General features: G+C 46.7%; 1 protein-coding gene and 1 non-coding gene across 12 annotated transcripts in view; one reads left to right on the forward strand and one right to left on the reverse strand.

The window, feature by feature from the left end:
- SMARCA4 (SWI/SNF related, matrix associated, actin dependent regulator of chromatin, subfamily a, member 4) overlaps nucleotides 1-18,235 on the forward strand; it is a 90,735-nt gene that overhangs the window by 23,472 nt on the left and 49,028 nt on the right. For all 11 annotated transcript variants that reach the window (XR_006965310.1, XM_047097146.1, XM_047097144.1 and 8 more), the window contains exons 7-13: nucleotides 1,960-2,086; nucleotides 2,608-2,781; nucleotides 4,282-4,455; nucleotides 5,658-5,825; nucleotides 5,932-5,982; nucleotides 10,964-11,094; nucleotides 11,258-11,315. Coding sequence is in view for 10 of the 11 variants with exons in the window: in XM_047097146.1 (XP_046953102.1) it covers nucleotides 1,960-2,086; nucleotides 2,608-2,781; nucleotides 4,282-4,455; nucleotides 5,658-5,825; nucleotides 5,932-5,982; nucleotides 10,964-11,094; nucleotides 11,258-11,315 (883 nt within the window). In the remaining variant the exon portion in view is untranslated. The remainder of the gene's footprint in view (nucleotides 1-1,959; nucleotides 2,087-2,607; nucleotides 2,782-4,281; nucleotides 4,456-5,657; nucleotides 5,826-5,931; nucleotides 5,983-10,963; nucleotides 11,095-11,257; nucleotides 11,316-18,235) is intronic.
- Nucleotides 17,108-17,224, reverse strand: LOC124525295 (U5 spliceosomal RNA). The gene has a single exon (XR_006965480.1). It is a non-coding gene; the product is annotated as a U5 spliceosomal RNA (small nuclear RNA).

Genomic DNA, 18,235 nt, shown 5'->3' on the forward strand with positions numbered 1-18,235 from the left:
GGAGAGAGAGTCCCAAGCAGGCCCCACACTGTCATTGCAGAGCTTGATGTGGGGCTTGAACTCATGAACTGTGAGATCATGACCTGAGCCAAAATCAAGGGTCAGACACTTAGCCGACTGAGCCTCCCAGGTACCCCAGTGAGGTTTCCTTTTTTGCACGCATAGTATCTACCTGGGGGCTATATCATAATTTATTCAGCCGTAATAAGGGATGTCAGGTTGTTTTGAATCCCCGCCCCCAATCTTTTGTTAAAACAGTACTGTATGCACATGTGTCAGAATAAATCCATAAAACTGCTATTGCTTGGGTATGGGGGACACATGCAGGGAAATTTTCTGAGAGTCTGCAAAATGGCCCTCTGCAGAGGCTGTCCCAGTAGGTGTGGGAATGGAAGTGCCCGTTTCTCCTTGCTGATGTTCGGCTCATGAACACTCCACAAGCAACCGGTCAAGCTTTGTGATGGGCCCTTCCCAAACATCACTAGTTGTTGGCTGCTTTGCCAAGGCCTTCTGGGTGCCAGGGGCTGGCTGCGGTGCCAGGCACATGGCAGGTCTGAATCACTCTATCCCATCCTCCTGGGGCACCTCAGATTTGCCTCCTGAGCACCCTGTACCTCCCTCCCCCTTTTTTCCATTGCATTGATAACTTATTCAGGGCTGGCCTCCCTTGACGAACGTAAGCTCCATGAGGGAGGGCTGGGCCTCGTTCGCCGTAATCCCCAGATGTATCAGGAAATCTTTGCCCAATAACAGTCTCCAGAATGCCTCCCCAGCTGTGATGGGCTCTGGAGCTCCCACCCCTGTACCCAGGCACCTCCCCTCCAGCTGCATTTAGACAGCTTAAACGTGGCCTTTCCGGATGTCCTCCTGTCCTTCCCCCCACCGTTTCCTTCCAGTCTCTGTTCCATGCACCCGGCAGCAGCTCATTGGGCCAGACCCTACAGCCCCTTGACTATCGCTCGCCCTCCCTCACCCTCCGTGTCCTCATCTCAGCTTTCCTCCTCCGTCCCAGGAACTGGTGGCCTTCTTCACACTGTGGACGCAGCCACCTGGTCTGCCCCACCTATACACCCTCAGTGGTGCAGCCTGTTTGCCACACGGCAGTGTGAAGTCTCTTCTAAGTGACTTCTTTAGATCTCTTCCCCAGGTTCAAATCTGCCATTAGTGTCCCATTGCCCATCCAGGAAGCACCTTTTTGTTTTTAGTCCCTGCCCGAGGCTTTGTCCTTGCCTATTCCACTCTCCCTGTTCCTCTTCCTGTTGAGTAAGTTAGACTCATTACTGCTCCAGGGCCTTTACAGAGGCTGGGCTTGATTCTTTGGCTAATTTAGGCCTAATTGCTGAGGTCACCTGCCCAAAGTGGCCCTGTCCACCTCCCTCACTTCCAGCTCCCTTCTCAGAGTACATGGTACTCTCTGGAATTAGTGTAAACATTTTTAACTGCTTTATGGCCTGTCTCGTTGATAAGCTTGTGAGCTCTATAAGAATAACAAATATCCCTGTTAGTCTTGTTTGGTGCTAAGGTCTAACACCTGGGTCAGTCCCTGGCACACAGTAGGTGCTTAATAAATATGCGAAACACTGAGAAGGGGGATTATCGCATTTGAACTTTAAGACGAAGCCTGTAGGGTTGCTCTGCGCATTCTCCCTAGGCGAATTAGAGACCCAGGGCTGGGGTAGAGACACTGGTCTGCCTCCATAAGCCGCTCACACTGCTGGGATGTCAGAAGGCAGGTGTGCCCTGTCAGGTTCTGGTTTCTGTGCCTGTCCTCCTCTTTATGTGTTGTGCGCTGTGGCTGGCGTCCTTTATTGAGCTATTTCTTGTCTCATCACCGGGATCTGCCTTCCTTGAGAGGTAGGTTCTCCTGAAGCTCCACCTTTAAAGAGAGGGAACAGAGGAGCTCCCATGAATAGACAAGATCTCTCATCACTGCTCTTTTCTTCCGTCTCTGTATCCCAGGCTGCAGGCTCGAATCGCACACCGAATTCAGGAACTTGAAAACCTTCCCGGGTCCCTGGCCGGGGATTTGCGAACCAAAGCGACCATTGAGCTCAAGGCCCTCAGGCTGCTGAACTTCCAGAGGCAGGTGGGCACAGGTGCAGGCCCGCTGCTTGAGGAAAAGGGCCTTTTCTCCTGCTTGCCAGGCAGTTATTAAATGCACCTTGACGTTGAGAGCAGCAGTGTCCTTGCGTCCTCATTAGCTGGCTGCGCATCTCTCCTCTCGTGTCGTGCACAGCGGTGGGACAGTAGCCATTCTTGGGATGAGTAGTTGTGCGTCTTCCCTAAGACATCACGTCGCATTTTGAAACAGTAGACTTAAAAATGGGCCTGTTTCTGAGGGTGCTTTAATTTTGAATGACCCGTAAGAAGTATTTTCTGTGGGATTGACGATAGGCGAAGCTGGAGACCTCTCAAGGTGTGAGAGAACCTTCTGCTGGGTGTCCAAAAGCAGTTGTCTCCTGACCTGTGCTTGCGCTACCCATGGGCCCCCTCCAGACGGCATTTAGCAAGGATCCTTCCGGAAATCCAGAGCAGCGTTCTGTCTAGCTTGGGATGTGTAGTTACTCGTGCACCTGACGGAGTTGTGCGCGTCTTGTCTTCCTCAAGCTGCGACAGGAGGTGGTGGTGTGCATGAGGAGGGACACCGCCCTCGAGACGGCCCTCAATGCCAAGGCCTACAAGCGCAGCAAGCGGCAGTCCCTGCGCGAGGCCCGCATCACCGAGAAGCTGGAGAAGCAGCAGAAGATCGAGCAGGAGCGCAAGCGCCGGCAGAAGCACCAGGTGCGGGGTCCCCACCCAGCGCGAGGCTCGGCTGAGCTTGCACGCTGTGGAGTCTCGTTTGGTTTGTGTCTGAGCGTGCTGCCTGTTTGTCTTTTCTGTTCGCCGTAACGGTATTCTGGGCACCGAGAGTATGTCCGTGGACAAAACCAAACGGCAGTGGGAGGACGGGCCATAATCACATATACCACGTTGGGAGGTGGTGGAGTATGAAGAGGCGTAAAGCAGGGGTGGATGGAGGGTGACGGAGGGGCTGTTTACACAGTGTGGGTCTGAGTGGAGACCTGAGGGAGGGTAGCCACAGGGACATGTGGGCAAGCAACTTTGCAGATCCAGGGGAAGATGCAAAGGCCCTGGGGCTGGAACGTGCCCTGTGTTCTCTGGCCAGCAGGGATCCCAGGGTGGGGAGACGGGGAGGATGGGGAGGTGACGGGCAGAGCTTATGGGCCGAGGGCACAACTTGGGCCTTTGCTCTGAGTGAGGGGGGAGCCATGGAGGGTCCTGAGCAGAGGAGGCCGTGATCTGACTTTACTTTCACAAGATCAGTCAGGAAGACCAAATCTGTGTGGAGTAGGATGTGGGGATGATTCTGTTTATTTGCTCATTTCCATTTTTTTTTTTTTTTGGTAAGTTTTTTAAATTTTATTTTGAGAGAGAGTGAGAGAGAGGGTGGGGGAGGGGCAGAGGAGGAGAGAGAATCCCAAGCAGGCTCCATACTGCCAGCGCAGAGTGCAACGCAGGGCCTGAACTCACAAACCACAAGGTCATGACCTGAGCTGAAATCAGGAGTCGGATGCTTAACCGAATGAGCCACCCAGGCGCCCCATTTGCTCATTTACATTTTCTAAAGCTCTTTACTCCCTATCTAACACTGGTAACCACTGTTAGCAAGGGTTTTTGGTATATATCATTCCAGGTAGCTTTCTTGTGTGTGTGCACAGAATAATCAGAAGTTAAGTAGCCACCTGTAAACAAATATGTACACACGTTGTTCTAAGTATTGTGGAAGCATGATTTTTAACATGTATGTTGTGTTCCTTAGTGTGTCCAGCATCCAGTAATTTATGCAACCATTTTCCTGTTCGGGCACAGGTAGCATGTTCTCAACCTTCCAGTGTTAAAGAGAACGCTAAACTGGGCATTCTTGTATTTTAATTCTTTTGGCCAATATCTGCTCGTTTTCCTTAAAGTAAATTCCTGGCAGTGGAATAATTGGTTGGAGGGTCAGAGCATTTCGAAGTGGTTACGTCCAGTGCCAGGTGGCTCCAGCAAGGCGGCTTGCCCTGTTGTACACGAGGGAGGGCCCTTCCCACCGGTCACCGGCATGGAGTGTTTCCTTGTCCAGAGAACGCCGAACCGCATAGGCAGACGGTGTCCTGGTACTGTTTTGGTTACGTCCTCTTGGTTTTAAACCAACTGCCTTTAAAGTTTTGTCTCGGCTGGGGCAACACTGTAGTGAGCCTGTGGAATAGCCAGTCCTCTTTTCTGTGTGTGTTCCTGCAGGAATACCTCAACAGCATTCTGCAGCATGCCAAGGATTTCAAAGAATATCACAGATCGGTCACAGGCAAAATCCAGAAACTCACGAAGGCTGTGGCCACGTACCACGCCAACACGGAGAGGGAACAGAAGAAGGAAAACGAAAGGATTGAGAAAGAGAGAATGCGGAGGCTCATGGTAAAGTCCTGCCTTCGTGACGTTGTGTCCCTTTGTGTGTGCTTTGGGTGTGACAGACACCAGGGATCGAAGACCCTGTGTTCTGCTGAGGCGGTTGACTGGTCGAGTTAGCGCTGGGACAGAGAGAAAGAACGGGCTTGGGTTTGGGTGTCCAAGAGACCTGGTCTGAGACCTTTGCCTCTTCATTCCACCAGTGATCAGAAGACCTTAGGCTGGTTAGCTGGTGGCTCTGTGTTCTCCCCAGAAAAGGGAGGGGGCACCGACTCCAGGTTCGAGAGTGACCGATGTGATCCCTGTCCTCCGTCCCACCCTTTGTGTCTGGCTATTCAGAGGCGATTCTCCAGCTGGGCAGATATTGGCAGGCACTGCTCTAGGTACATGGCCACAGGAGTAAGAAGCGTGCAGTCCCTACCCTCACGGCTGCCCCCACTGGCCCTAGAGAGGCAGGTGCCCAGGCGGAACCAACTAGATCATTTTGGATGGTGTGAAGTACACTGACAAGAAAGAGGCAGGACGAGGGAGTGGGGGTTTATGGGGTGTTCTGGGAGGGTGGGCATGACTCCCTGGATGAAGTGCCTCCCAGGGATAGAGGAACCAAGGTTAAGAGCCTGAAGTGGCAGAAAGCCAAGTGTGAGGCACAGCAGGCAGCCCTTAGAATAGCGTGGTGAGGGCATGAGTGATGCCAGAGTCCCTAGGGCAGTCCTGTTGGGCCTTGTAGGCCATGAGGAAGGCTTTAGGTTTAATTCTGAGCGTGAGTGGGAGCCACAGGAGGCTGTAAACTGGGGGTGACATGATCAGGTTTATTATCAGAAAGCCAGAAGGGGCTTGCTGCACGCGTCTGTCACGGTAAAATGGCCCAGACCAGAGAGAGTGTTGGATTTGGGGTGTATCTGTGGACACAGGGGCCAAGACTTGCTGTTGGCCTTTTCAGATGACCTCTGGCAGAAGCATGTCTGTTTAGCAGGCCCCCTCAGGGTCCGCCCTGGGTAGAGGTTGAAGAAATACTGAAGGGGGAGTCGATAGCTACGTGGAGGGTGTGTATGCAGCACGGCCGTGGTGGAGGCCCAACACTCCCTTAGTGCGGGCTGGTTGCCGGTTAGCAACCCCCAGTGGCCTTCTTGACCCCGGGTTCCCTGCCGTGGGCGCTAATGGACGAGCATGTGTCTCTTGCAAGCAAACGCCATAACCTTGCCGTTCTGCAGGCTGAAGATGAGGAGGGCTACCGCAAGCTCATCGACCAGAAAAAGGACAAACGCCTGGCCTACCTCTTGCAGCAGACGGACGAGTACGTGGCGAACCTCACAGAGCTGGTGCGGCAGCACAAGGCTGCCCAGGTCGCCAAGGAGAAAAAGAAGAAAAAGAAAAAGAAGGTGGGCCCCGTGCCTGCCCTCCTGATGGGACCCAGGCAGCCGTCTTGGTGCGGGTGCCGCTGCCTCCCCAGGCAGGGAGTGACCGTGCCTCTCTCTTTACTTCCAGAAGGCAGAAAACGCAGAAGGACAGACGCCTGCAATCGGACCTGATGGCGAGGTGAGGAATCAGGGGCTTCCTGGAAATGCCAGCCCAGCCCTGGGAGCTTCGATCTATTTCCTCCTTTACATTTTTATAGCTGTTTAAAGCTCACCAGAGCTCTATGTGACAGTGGTAAGAATCCACATCTGTCCCCTGCCACGTCCCACCCCTCCTCAACCCCACCCCCAGGAGGGTACGTGGTTAACTCCTGGGTGTGTTTGCTTCCAGACTTTTTGTTTTGCACATGCCATTGTTTTTCAGTTTTCACTCTCTCATAATTACAGGCCACAGGATTCCTGCCTAGTCCTCACCTGGGTTCCCCGTTTCCACACACCACTTTTTCCGAAACCGTTTGGGAGATGCAGACGGGACAGCCCTTTACCCCCCACTATATTTCCTAAAAACAAGGTCTGTCTTTTCCATGGATGCAATAATACTATGATCAGATCCACAGCTCTTGTTAAGGTTTGGCCAGCTGTCCCTTTAGTGTCCTTCACTGCGACTCCGTGGCCGAGCGTCTCATTCGGTGACGGTCTGTCTGGTCTCCTTTGATCTTGAACAGCTCCTCACTTCTTAGCCTTTTCTGACCTTGGCATTTCTGAAGAGAACAAGCCAAGTATTTCCAATAATGGCTTTTAATTTGGGTTTGACTTGCTATTTCCCTTTTGGTTAGATTCAGGTTATGTGTTCTTGGCAACAAGACCCAGAAGTGACGCTGTGTTCTTCTCTGTGCGTCACGTCGAGAGTGCATGACGTAGACTTCTTCAGTCACTGGTGACATTGACCTTGATCCCTTGGTGTCTGCCAGGGCATCTCTGCTGAAAAGTTACTGTTTCTCATTTTGTGATTATTAAGTACCTTCTGGGGAGGTACTGGAGGCTCTTTAAACATATTTTAACTCCTCAAACTTCTACCCACTAGCTTCTGTATCCATTAATGACCTCCGCCTGTATCCGTTTTTTTTTTTTTTTTTTTAATTTTTTTTTTTTTTCAACGTTAATTTATTTTTGGGACAGAGAGAGACAGAGCATGAATGGGGGAGGGGCAGAGAGAGAGGGAGACACAGAATCGGAAACAGGCTCCAGGCTCTGAGCCATCAGCCCAGAGCCCGACGCAGGGCTCGAACTCGCGGACCGCGAGATCGTGACCTGGCTGAAGTCGGACGCTTAACCGACTGCGCCACCCAGGCGCCCCCGCCTGTATCCGTTTTTGCCATGATGGTTACGTTATGGTGATTTCCTGCTCCCCCCCTCCACCCTGATTTCTTCTGCATTTTGTAGATGACTTTCTACAGGAAGGAAAAGCTTTTTGTCTTCTTTCCTCTGTGGCTCTTGGAACAGTTTGCCAACCCCTTGTACCAACTCATAGGATTCTGTTTTAGTTTAATCCTTACGGTCATTATCTTGAAGTTCAAATTGTTTGAATTTGGGCCAGTAGGAGCCCCTTCAGATTGGCTCACGTATCTTTTGAGGGCTTCCTTACTTCTTGCACACTGAAATGGCCCAAGTTCATCTTCTGCTTTCTCTGCCCAAACCCTGGAAGTCAGTCATTTCTCCACGGTGCCTTGGTTCTTTTTACCAGAGAAGGATATGTGAAAAAACAAGATCTCTCTTTCTTTCTCTGTCTCTATTTCTGTTTATTCTATACGTAAGTAAGGTAAGTTGGCAAGCTCTACGCCCAAGTGTGGCTTGAACTCACGATCCTGAGATCAAGAGTCGCATGCTCTACTAACTGAGCCAGCTAGGAGGCCATCAAGATCTCTCTTTAGATGTGATTATTGGTACAGGTTGTCATTGCTTCTAGGCCCTCTTAGCAAAAAGATCTAGGAAATCAGTTTATATCTGCATCACTAGTTCTATATATTCAGAGCCTTCAGTTCACATGGATACTTCTGTGTGTAATCCTTCTCTTTTTCCATACCGTAACAGCCTGAAACCTGGCTTCCATTAGCCATGCTATATTTCCTTATTTGCTCAGTCTTAGAACATACAGGAAGTAATTCAGAATTGCTAACTTGCACCCTTCTGCAAAGGAAGCCTCCTGGCTACTTTAGTTTGTGTTTGGAGCTATTCAGCCTGAAATTGTGTGCTTCAAATACTGCATTTGAAAGTTACTTGGAGGGGGCGTCTGAGTGGCTTGGTCAGTTGAGCATCAAACTCGATATTGGCTCAGGTCATGATCCCAGGGTCATGAGATCAAGCCCCACGTTGGGCTCCGCGTTGGTCTTGGAGCCTGCTTGAGATTCTCTCCCTCCCTCTCTCCTCCTCTCTCCCTCTCTCTCCTGCTCTGCGCCACCCCACCCTGAAAGTTACTTGGATTAGTTTTTCTCTGTGCTCCCATTAGTGTGGGTTCCCCCATCCTTGTTGGTTTTACTTATTTACTCATCATTTATTTCGTATGTGAAACGTGACTAGCCTGCTTTTAAAAGTCAGAACTGTGCAAAGTGGCCCACTCAGGGAGGGGCTGCTGTCCCCATGCACCGTTTTTTCTACCACATTCCTACCCGCCTCCCAAAAGCAGCCATTCTCACTCAGTACTCTCATTTGGGAGAAGGACGTTTAAAAGGGACAGACGTTTAAAAGGGACAGACGTAAATAAGAGGCGTTTCCTTTCCCGCCGCCCGCCCCCACGCCCTCCTCACTCCCACCTCCCAGAGCAAAAGTGTGAGTAAGCGTTGGGGTGTTGGCTTTGGGGCCTTTTCTGTATGTGAGCCACCAGATGGTTTTCTTTTTCCAGCTTTGCATTCTGTCTCTGACGTCTTCCCACATTAGCTCTCACACGCTCTCCTTATTCTTTGCGGTGTTGCCGAAATGTAGTATTTCTTGCAGAAAATATCTAAATGGTTTGATGAGAAGCAGAAGCCCCTGTGGCACCTGCTCTCACGAGCCTGCATGTTGAGCCCTGGTTGGTCTTCCCTGCACTTCCAGGAATCTTTATGCCTGTGTCCTTTTTTGGGTTGTTGTAAGACCACTTGGGGCAATCTGGACATTAAGCTAGACTCTTTCCATTTAGCAGAGTGTCTTGGGCCACTGTCCATATCAGGCCATTAATTCTGTTTTAATTTTATCATTTCGATGAATTGGAATCTCATTCAGCTTTCAGATTGGTAGTTTAGTTCGCTTCCTATTCGTAGCTGTCTGGAAGGTCCTGCACTGCTTGGTCCTGATGTACCACCCCCTGCTCCTTCCCTACTGGTGGCTCTTTCCCATGTTCCCTTACTCCTGTGGCACATGCTGTTGTGAAGAGCCTTCTTGTACGGTACCTTCTGATGCTCTCTCCTGGGCAGCTTGGCCTGCCCTTACAAAACACCATGGCCTGGCTGGCTTAAATAGCAGACTTACGTTCTCACGGTTCTAGAGGCGGTAAATCCAAGATCAAAGTGCAGCAAGGTCGGTTCCTGGTGGGGCTCTCTTCCTGGCTTATAGATGGCTGCCTTCTTGCTGTGTCCCCATATGAGGCGAGAGAGCAAGCTTTGCTGTCTCTTACGGGGGCACTGTCCCATCCTGAAGGTCCCACCCTTGTGACCTCAGTGAACCCTCATTACCCCCCAAAGGCCACATCTCCGCGTAGAGCCACACTGGAAAGTTGGGGCTTCAGCATTCGAATTCTTGGGGGCAAGGTGGGGGTGACACCATTCAGTCCATAGCAGATGCATACTTTTTCCTGTAGGCCAGACTCCTGATGGGAGTGACTGGCAATGAACTCAGATACGTATTTACTTCATGAGATTTTATCTTAAATGTTATATTGAAATTTTGAGAATGTGGGCTGGCATTTTACTACGGCAGAAAGCCTTCGTAAGGCCATGTGGGGCATTCAGGGGAAAAAGTGCTAGGGCAGAAGAGTGCAGTAAAGGGAGTTCTGTTGGGTAACCTGTGGCCGCGCCTCCTATTTGCTTACAGTAGCATCTCTCAGTGGTGACCGTGACTTGTGCTTGATCTCAGCCAGTGGTTCTCAGCCTCGGCACATATGAATTGCCTGGGGGCTTTTTAAAAAGGCCCAGAGCAGTTGAATCAGAATTTGGGGGTAGGGAGAAGTGCAGGCGTCAGCCCTGTTAGCCACTCCTGGGGAGCATTTGGGGGGTGAAAGTCACTGATTGGGACTGATGCAGGCAGTCCACAGAGCCTATTCATGTGACAGGTGGTTACTGTCATCTTCCATGGCGGGCAGCTTTGAGGGGGAGATTGGTCACAGTCTCTACCTAGAAAGCTCATCTCTACCTAGAGTGTGGGCCATGTTGACGGTGAGTGTGACACTTAGAGGGGCCGAGGGGGGCGGGGATCAGTTCCTGGAAGATGCAAACAAAAGTTTAAACAAGAACCTCCTCCTCCTCCTGGAGGTTTTCTCCAGGAGATTCGAAGGAGCAAATGGAGGGGGGAAATGTTCTTCCAATGTTGACATCTCAAAATGAGAAACTGAGAAATTCCGTATTTGTTGGTAAGAGGAAGGTAGTTGTTTTGTTTTTCAAATATTCTAGTTAGCTGTTTAACAGAAAAGGATGAGGATATTTGAGGAGGTCTACAAAGGTAGTATCAGTTGAAAGAATCAAGGGCCAGAAGAATGCGAATAATGTAGTCATTTGTGTATAAAGGGAGAGAAATGAATCGTTGTGTCTTCTATAAGGGTTGTGTGTCTGTAAGGGTGCATGAGAAACAGACACCGGTAGGCACCTGTGCAGAGAGCTGTCAGATGGGGCCTGGGGGAGAGAATGGGGGCGGGGGCGGGTCCACACCTCGTACCCTTGTGGATTTTGAACTACGTGAATGTATTACGTATCTGAAAATGAAATACCGTGAGGAAGCAGCAGTCATCCGGTGATGCTGTGTTATTACTGGATTATTAATATGTCATTAATCCATTTTCACAACCAGCGGCCATGTTTGGTGCCATTTTGGGGGGCATGGAGTTGGGAGGGCGCTTCCCCAGTTGGCCCTAGTTGGCAGAAGCCTGACGTACAGATACCACAGAATCTCCGGTTACACGTGTGACTCTTTTTCAGCCTCTGGATGAGACCAGCCAAATGAGTGACCTCCCGGTGAAAGTTATCCACGTCGAGAGCGGGAAGATCCTCACGGGCACAGACGCCCCCAAAGCAGGGCAGCTAGAGGCCTGGCTTGAGATGAACCCCGGGTGAGTGGGGCCTCACTTTCAGATGCTGAGCTGGCTTCGTTCCAGGGGCACTGGCAGCTGGGGGGTGATTTTGCTTTCCTTTAGGAACAAGCCAGTTTGTTGAGGAAAGTAAATCCTATGGGTTCTAGGGAGATGTATATTAAATCATGACTGTTTTTTCTAGGTATGAAGTAGCTCCAAGATCTGATAGTGAAGAAAGTGGCTCAGAAGAAGAGGAGGAGGTAAGAGTCCATTTCCTGGCCGTCGTGGCTCTCGGTGCTTTGATGTGGTAACTTCCACACCTTGGGCATCCGTCACCCCTTTGCATTGTGATCCTTTCCTGCTCTGGGTGGGCACTGCGTGGGGCAGGAAGCAGGCCCAGGGCAGCTGAGGCCCCAGTCTTGGCTGAAATTTGGGGCTTTAGAGCTGCACTTTCTAGTAGGGTAGCCCCTAGCCACATGTGACTCTTTCAATCTTAAATTAATCAAATTAAATAGAATTTAAAACTCCCCATCCTCAACTGTACCAGCCGCCTTTCAAGTGCTCAACATTTGAAGCCCCGCCCTCCAGAAAGATCCGTGCGAAGTTGTGGTCATTAGATCGTGTACGTTATCGCCCATTATAATTCCTTCTTTGGAAACATAAATGGTTGCATTTATTGTGTAAATTCTCTAAGTCATTTAATTATGCCATGTTGAGGTGATATTTCCTTGGTTGCCAAAGCTGTAAACGGAGAGCCTCATTCCTCTCCGTTCCAGATTGCCTCCTTGGGAAGGATAACTCAGGGAACGGTTTCATAAGGGGGCGTCTCCATCATTAGCATCCAGATGGGGGCTCTCTGTCACTCCCCCTTCACTTGTGGCTTAAAGTGTCTTAAAAGGCTTTTTTCAGGGCCTTAAAAAGCTTTGCCACCTTTTCACAGGCGTTTCTTTGCTGTTACAGTGGAGCATTTTGTTCAAGTTAACTAACCGTTCTGATTTTTTCTGTGAATGTTTTGCATCGTTTGCCCATTTCTAATCAGTTACGAGTGGTTTTTTTTTTTACTGATATTTAAAGCACTCTTCAAATATTTCCCCCAACCTGAATTCCGCATAGTATTCACCTATAATCTTTTGTTTTGTCCTGTTTTTACTCTCCTTCTTGCCACTTGAGGTATCCGGGGTTTATTGTGTGTAGGGCCTGGGACGGCGCTCCCTCCCTGCCCTTAAGAGGAATGCTGCGATTCAGTGATTTGTAGTAAATTTATAGACTTGTGTATTCACTACCACACACCAATCTTAGAATGTCCTATAATCCACAAAATCCCCTTCCTCCTGGTTTACAGTTTGTTCTGACTACTTCCTACAGCTCTAGGAAACTGCTGATTGACTTTCTGTCTCTGTAGATGTTGCCTTTTCTGCATATTTCATATAAATGGAGTCCAGTAACATGTAGCATTTTGTATCTGGCTTCTTTCAGCTAAAATGTTTTTGAGGCTCATCCACGTTGTTTGTGTATCAAGAGGTCATTGCTATTTATTCCTGAGTTCTGTTCCATTGTATGGTGAACCCCACTTTATCCACTCACCAACTGATGAGCATTTGTGTTGTTTCCGTTTTTTGCTGTTATGAGTAATGTTGCTATAAACACTTCATACGTTTCCATACGTGTCTTCGTGTGGACATATGGTTTCATTTCTCTTGGGTAGATACCTGGGAGTGGGATTACTGGGTCATACGGTAAGTTTATGTTTGCCTTTCTAAGAAACTGCCAAACTGTTTTCTGAAGTGGTTATACCATTTCACCGGTTCCAGTTTCTCCATATTCTCGTCCACAGTTGGTGTTATCTGTCCTTTTGATTATATCCATCCTGGTGGGTGTATAGCAGTATCTCACTGTGGCCTTAATTTGCATTTTCCTAGTAACTAATAACGTTGAGCATTTTTTTCATATGTTTATGCATCATTCATGTATCTTCTTTGGTTGAACGTCTATTCACATTTCTTGCCCGTTATTAATTTGTTGTTTGTTGTCTCATCATTGAGTTGAATTCTTTACAAGAATTCTTTATATATTCTTGTACATGTTCCTTAACAAATATGTAATTTACAATATCTTCTGCCAGTTCCCTAGTCAGTTTGCCTTTTTTTTTTTTTTTTTTTTTTTTTTAAGTTTATTTGTTTTGAGAGAGACAGAGCGTGAGCAGGGTGCGGGCAGAGAGACAGGAGAGGAAGAATCTACTGTCTGCGTAGAGCCTGATGTGGGTGGGCTCAAACTCACAAACTGTGAGATCATGACCTGAGCCAAAACCAAGATTGAAATGCTTAACCAAGACTGAGCCACCCAGACACTCCAGTTTGCCTCCCCCCACCCCCAGTAGTGTTTCTTCAGATGCAAAAATTTTTAATTTTAATGAAACCCAGTTTATCAAATTTTTTTGTTCATGCATTGGTCTTTTGGTGTTACGTCTAAGAACTCTCTGAAGTCACAAAGACTTTTCTTCTATATTTTCTTCTAAAAGTTTTGTAATTGAGGCTCTTACATTTAAGGTCATGGTTGAATTGACTGCCACCTGTGGTCTGAGATACAGGTCTAAGATTTTTTTGTGTGTGTGTATGGATATCCGTTTTATCTAGCACCATTTGATGAAAAGACCACTCTTTTCTTCTTTGGTTAGTCTGTGGGAAATCAGTTGACGATAAATTAAGGGTTTTTCTGCCTCTCATTTCTTTTGTATCAATCTTCATGTCTTTGTGTGACTACCACTTTACCTTGATAATTGTAGCTTATAGTAAGTGTTATTCCTTCACTTTTGTGACTTTGATTGTCTATTCTAGATCCTTTAGGTTCCTATATAAATTTTAGGGTCAGCTCGTCAGTTACTACAAAAATGCTTGCTAGTTTTTTTGGGTTTTTTTAATAAAATTATCCTGGATTTTTTAAGTTTGTTTATTTATTATAAGAGAGACAGAGACAGAGACAGCACAAGTGGAGGAGTAACAGAGAGAAAGGGAGAGAGAATCCCAAGCAGGCTCCACACTGCCAGCACAGAGCCTGATGCAGGGCTCCACCATGAAGCTGTGAGATCATGACCTGAGCTGAAACCAAGAGTCAGACGTTTAACCAACTGAGCCACCCGGGCACCCAGGGGATTTTTTTTTTTTTTTTTTAAGTTTATTTAGTTTGAGAGAGACCGTGGGCGTGCACGTGACCAGAGGTGGGGCTGAGAGAAAGGGAGAGAGAGAATCCTGAGCAGCAGAGTCCAAAGCAATGCTTATTAAACCCCAGGAACTGTGAGGTTATGAGCTGTCAGCACAGAGCCTTATGGGGGGCTCAAACTCACGAACTGTGAGATCATGATCTGAGCTGAAGTCGGATGCTTAACCAACTGAGCCACCCAGGTGTGCCCCATTTTGTCTCATATTTTTTATCTTTTAAGTTGGTTGTCTGATTTTCGTTTCTTACCTGTTAATATGATTTATTATGTAAGTTAATTTTTAGATAGTATACCAACCTTGCTTTCCTAGGATAAGTCCTACTTTGTCCTGTTGTATAATCTTTCCTGTGTATCGCAGTGTGGCTACTATTTTGTTGAGGACTTATGGGTCTATATTCATGGGATATTAGTCTATAATTACTTGTGACATTTTTGTCTCACTTTGTAGTTAACATTGGCCTCAGAATGGATTGAAAAATGTTCTCCTGTACTTTCTGGAAGAGTTCATGAAAGTTTGGTATCCTTAATCTTAACATATTTGGTAGAATCACTGCTGAAGCCATCTGGACTTGGCCTTTTCATTGTGAGAAGATTTTTATTTACTGATACAGTTAGCTGTTAAAGATTTTTTTTTTCCCAAATTTTTCCATTTCTTGACTCAGCTTCAGAAATTTATGTCCTTATCGTATTTCTGTGGTTTCATAGTGATCTCTTTTTCATTGCTCATTTTGGTGATTCAGTAATTTGTCTTTCATTTTTTGGTAGTCAAAGTTTAGTTTACGCATTTGAGACTTGTTTTCCTGGTATACTTGTTTAAAGTTACATTCCCTTTAGGCACTGCTGAAACTACAGCCCGTAAATTTTGATATGTTGTTTCTGTTTTTATTCAGTTCAAAATATTTCCTAATTTCCCTTGTGATTTTTTTTTTTCTTTACCATTAGGTCTTTTTTTTTTTTTAATTTTTTTAAATGTTTTTTATTTATTTTTGTGACCGAGAGAGACAGACAGAGCATGAGCAGGGGAGGGGCAGAGAGAGAGGGAGACACAGAATCTGAAGCAGGCTCCAGGCTCTGAACTGTCAGCACAGAGCTGGATGCAGGGCTGGAACTCACGAACCATGAGATCATGACCTGAGCCGAGGTTGGATCCTTAACTGACTGAGCCACTCAGGTGCCCCAAGAGTTTTTCTGTTTTTGTTCTCTAATTTAATTTTCTCGTGGTAGGAGCGCACGCCTGGGTGGTTCAGTCATTTGAGTGTCTGACTCTTGATTTCGGCTCAGGTCATGATCCCAGGGTTGTGGGATCAAGTCCCATGTAAGACTCCATGCTGAGTGTGGAGCTGCTTAGGATTCTCTCTCCCTCTGCTCCTCTCCCCTGCTTGTGTGCATGCACGAGCCGCCACCCCCCCCACCCCGATAAATACATAATAATAAAATAAAATAATTTTCTCATGGTGTAAGATTACTTTGTATGATTTTTCTTTCAAATTTACAGAGACTCATTTTATGGCTCAGCATCCTATGGAATGTTTCATGTTCACTTGAAAAAGGATTCTGCATTTTTTTGGGTGTAGTGCTCTGTAAATGAGAGTTCAGTTGGTGGATAGTGTTGTTCAGGTTCCATATATCCTTGCTGACTTTTGTTTAGTTGTTATGATGTTGTTGAGGATGAAATGGGAAAATCTCTGTTTTTGTTGAATTGTTCTCCTTTAAATTCTGTCAGATTTGCTTCATGTATTTTCATGTTCCATTGATAGATATACTTAGTTGTTCTGTCTTCCTGATATATGTGATAGTTTATCATTATTGAATATCTGTCCTTGTTCCCAGTAATATTTGTTTTGAAGTCTGTTTTGTCCAATGTTAGTATAGTCCCTCCAGCTTTCTTATGGTTACTGCTTGTTTGTGTGGTCTATAGTTTTCCATTCTTTTACTTAAACCTGTCTGTTCATTTGAATCTGAAAGAGCAGGTAGCTAGATCTTGCTTTTTAGATCTAGTGTGACAGTGCCTGCCTTTTGATTGAATTTTAGACTAGTCACATTTAATGTAATTATCAATATGACTGTGTTTACATTTGCCATTTGGCTATTTCTTTTCTTGGTCTTAGGTCTTTTTGTGTTCCTCTGTGCCTCTTTTTGCTGCCTTTTGTGTTCAATATTTTTTATTGTACCGTTTAATTTCTTCTGTAGATTTCAGTTGTCACTGTCCCTTTTTAGTTATTTGTTTTGTAGTAGCCCTGGGGATTACAATATGCATCTTAATTTATCATAGTATATTTCAGATTAATACCATCTCCATTCTGGTAAAATCGAGAAATTTACGTTCCAGTGTAGCTCTATTTGCTACCCTTCCTTCCTGCTCTGTTGTCACATATGTTACACCTGCATATGCTCTAAACCCTACAATGCAGGCTTCTAATTCATACTGCATGGAATCTTATGATTTGGTCTGAATAAGTTAGTAGAGAAGAAATAAAGGAAAATGTATTTATAGAGTCTTTTTATATTGATCCATGTATTTACCATTTTTAATGCTCTTTATTTCTTGGGGTTTGAGTTACAGTCTGTTAGCAACAAATTGCCTCAGCCTTGGTAGATCTGGGAGTATGATTTCTGAAGCTTTGACTTTGGAAGGATAGTTTAGTTGGACACAGATTTCTTTGTTGACAGCCTTTTTCCTTGTGCACGTGTCCTTGCACTACTTTCTGGTCTCTGTCTCAAATGAGAATTTAACCACTAATTGTAATGACGCTCCTCTGTACTTGATGGTTCATTTTTCTCTTTCTTGCTTTCAGTATTGTTTGTCCTTGGCTTTTTTTTTTTAGCAGATTGATGGTGAACTCTCCTTATATTTATTCTCCTTAGTGTTTGTTCAGCTTCTTGGCTGGGTAGTTTCCACGGAAATCTTTAGTAAAAGGCGAAAGATTTATACAGTCTGAAGAGACACCAGAGTATTGGCTGGGTAGTTTCGTGTTTTTCATCCAATTTGGGGCTTGCTGTCTTTTATTGAGATTCTGTATTTGTTGACTTATTGTGCTTAAAGATGGTTTCCCATGGTTCTTTGAACATATTTGTAATAATAATTGCTTCACAGATTATATGCTAAGTTCAACATCTGGGGAAAGAGACAGGTTCATTTGCTTTTTCACTGAATACTGTAATCACCCTTTCCTCTTTCGCTTGTCTTCTAATGTTTAGTGGAAACCTATTTTTAGCTACACTGTATTCTGACTCCCACCCCTGGGTGGTGGTTTTGGTGGTGGTGTTTGTTTAGTAACTGACTTGGGCTAAATCTGTGAAATTCTTGCTCTGGTGGCGTGTGCTACCTTTGGTGTCTCTGCTCAGTTTATTTTTTTGTTTTCTCATTTTCATTTTTAATTCTGGCTTCCTAGGAATAGGCCATGTTCCTTTGTAACTTAGTAGTTATCCAGTGATTAGGCAGTGATTGTGCTCGGACCTCTTGAGCCAATGATACAGCTTCTGTCTCTGGCAGGTGGATAGAATGTATAAAGGAACACATTCCAGGTTCAGGCCATTTTCAGGTCCACCCTGGCTTTTACTTTCTGTGGGGTCCTTTTGCATTTTCTGTGCACCTGGTCACGGGCTCAGCCCGTGATGCTCTTTCCCGACCAAAGTAGAAAAGCTGGCAAACAACCCCACTTTATTTCAGCAGTGCCAGCGGCTGGTAGGGGCAGTGCCCCCTGCTACGAAATGACCGCGTCCCCATCAGACTCAGCTGCCGGTGCTGTTGGCCTGGCCGCCCTGGCAGAACCTTCAACGTGGAGCTGGGGGACAGAGAGATGGAAGCGGACCCAAGTGAGAATGCTACCGTCTCCCACTCTTTTACCCGACGTTCAGCGGTTTCTCAAGCATTAATACTTCTCAGGCCCCCAGAGCTCCGAAATGGTTGCTCTTGCCAATTTTGTTCAGCTTTGAAGATGGTTTTCCAGGAGCGAATTTGTGGAC

Source organism: Lynx rufus, unplaced genomic scaffold (assembly GCF_022079265.1).
Source record: "Lynx rufus isolate CCGP_SWC_20201006 ecotype Redwood Valley unplaced genomic scaffold, mLynRuf1.p SCAF_4, whole genome shotgun sequence".
Taxonomy (NCBI): domain Eukaryota; kingdom Metazoa; phylum Chordata; class Mammalia; order Carnivora; family Felidae; genus Lynx; species Lynx rufus.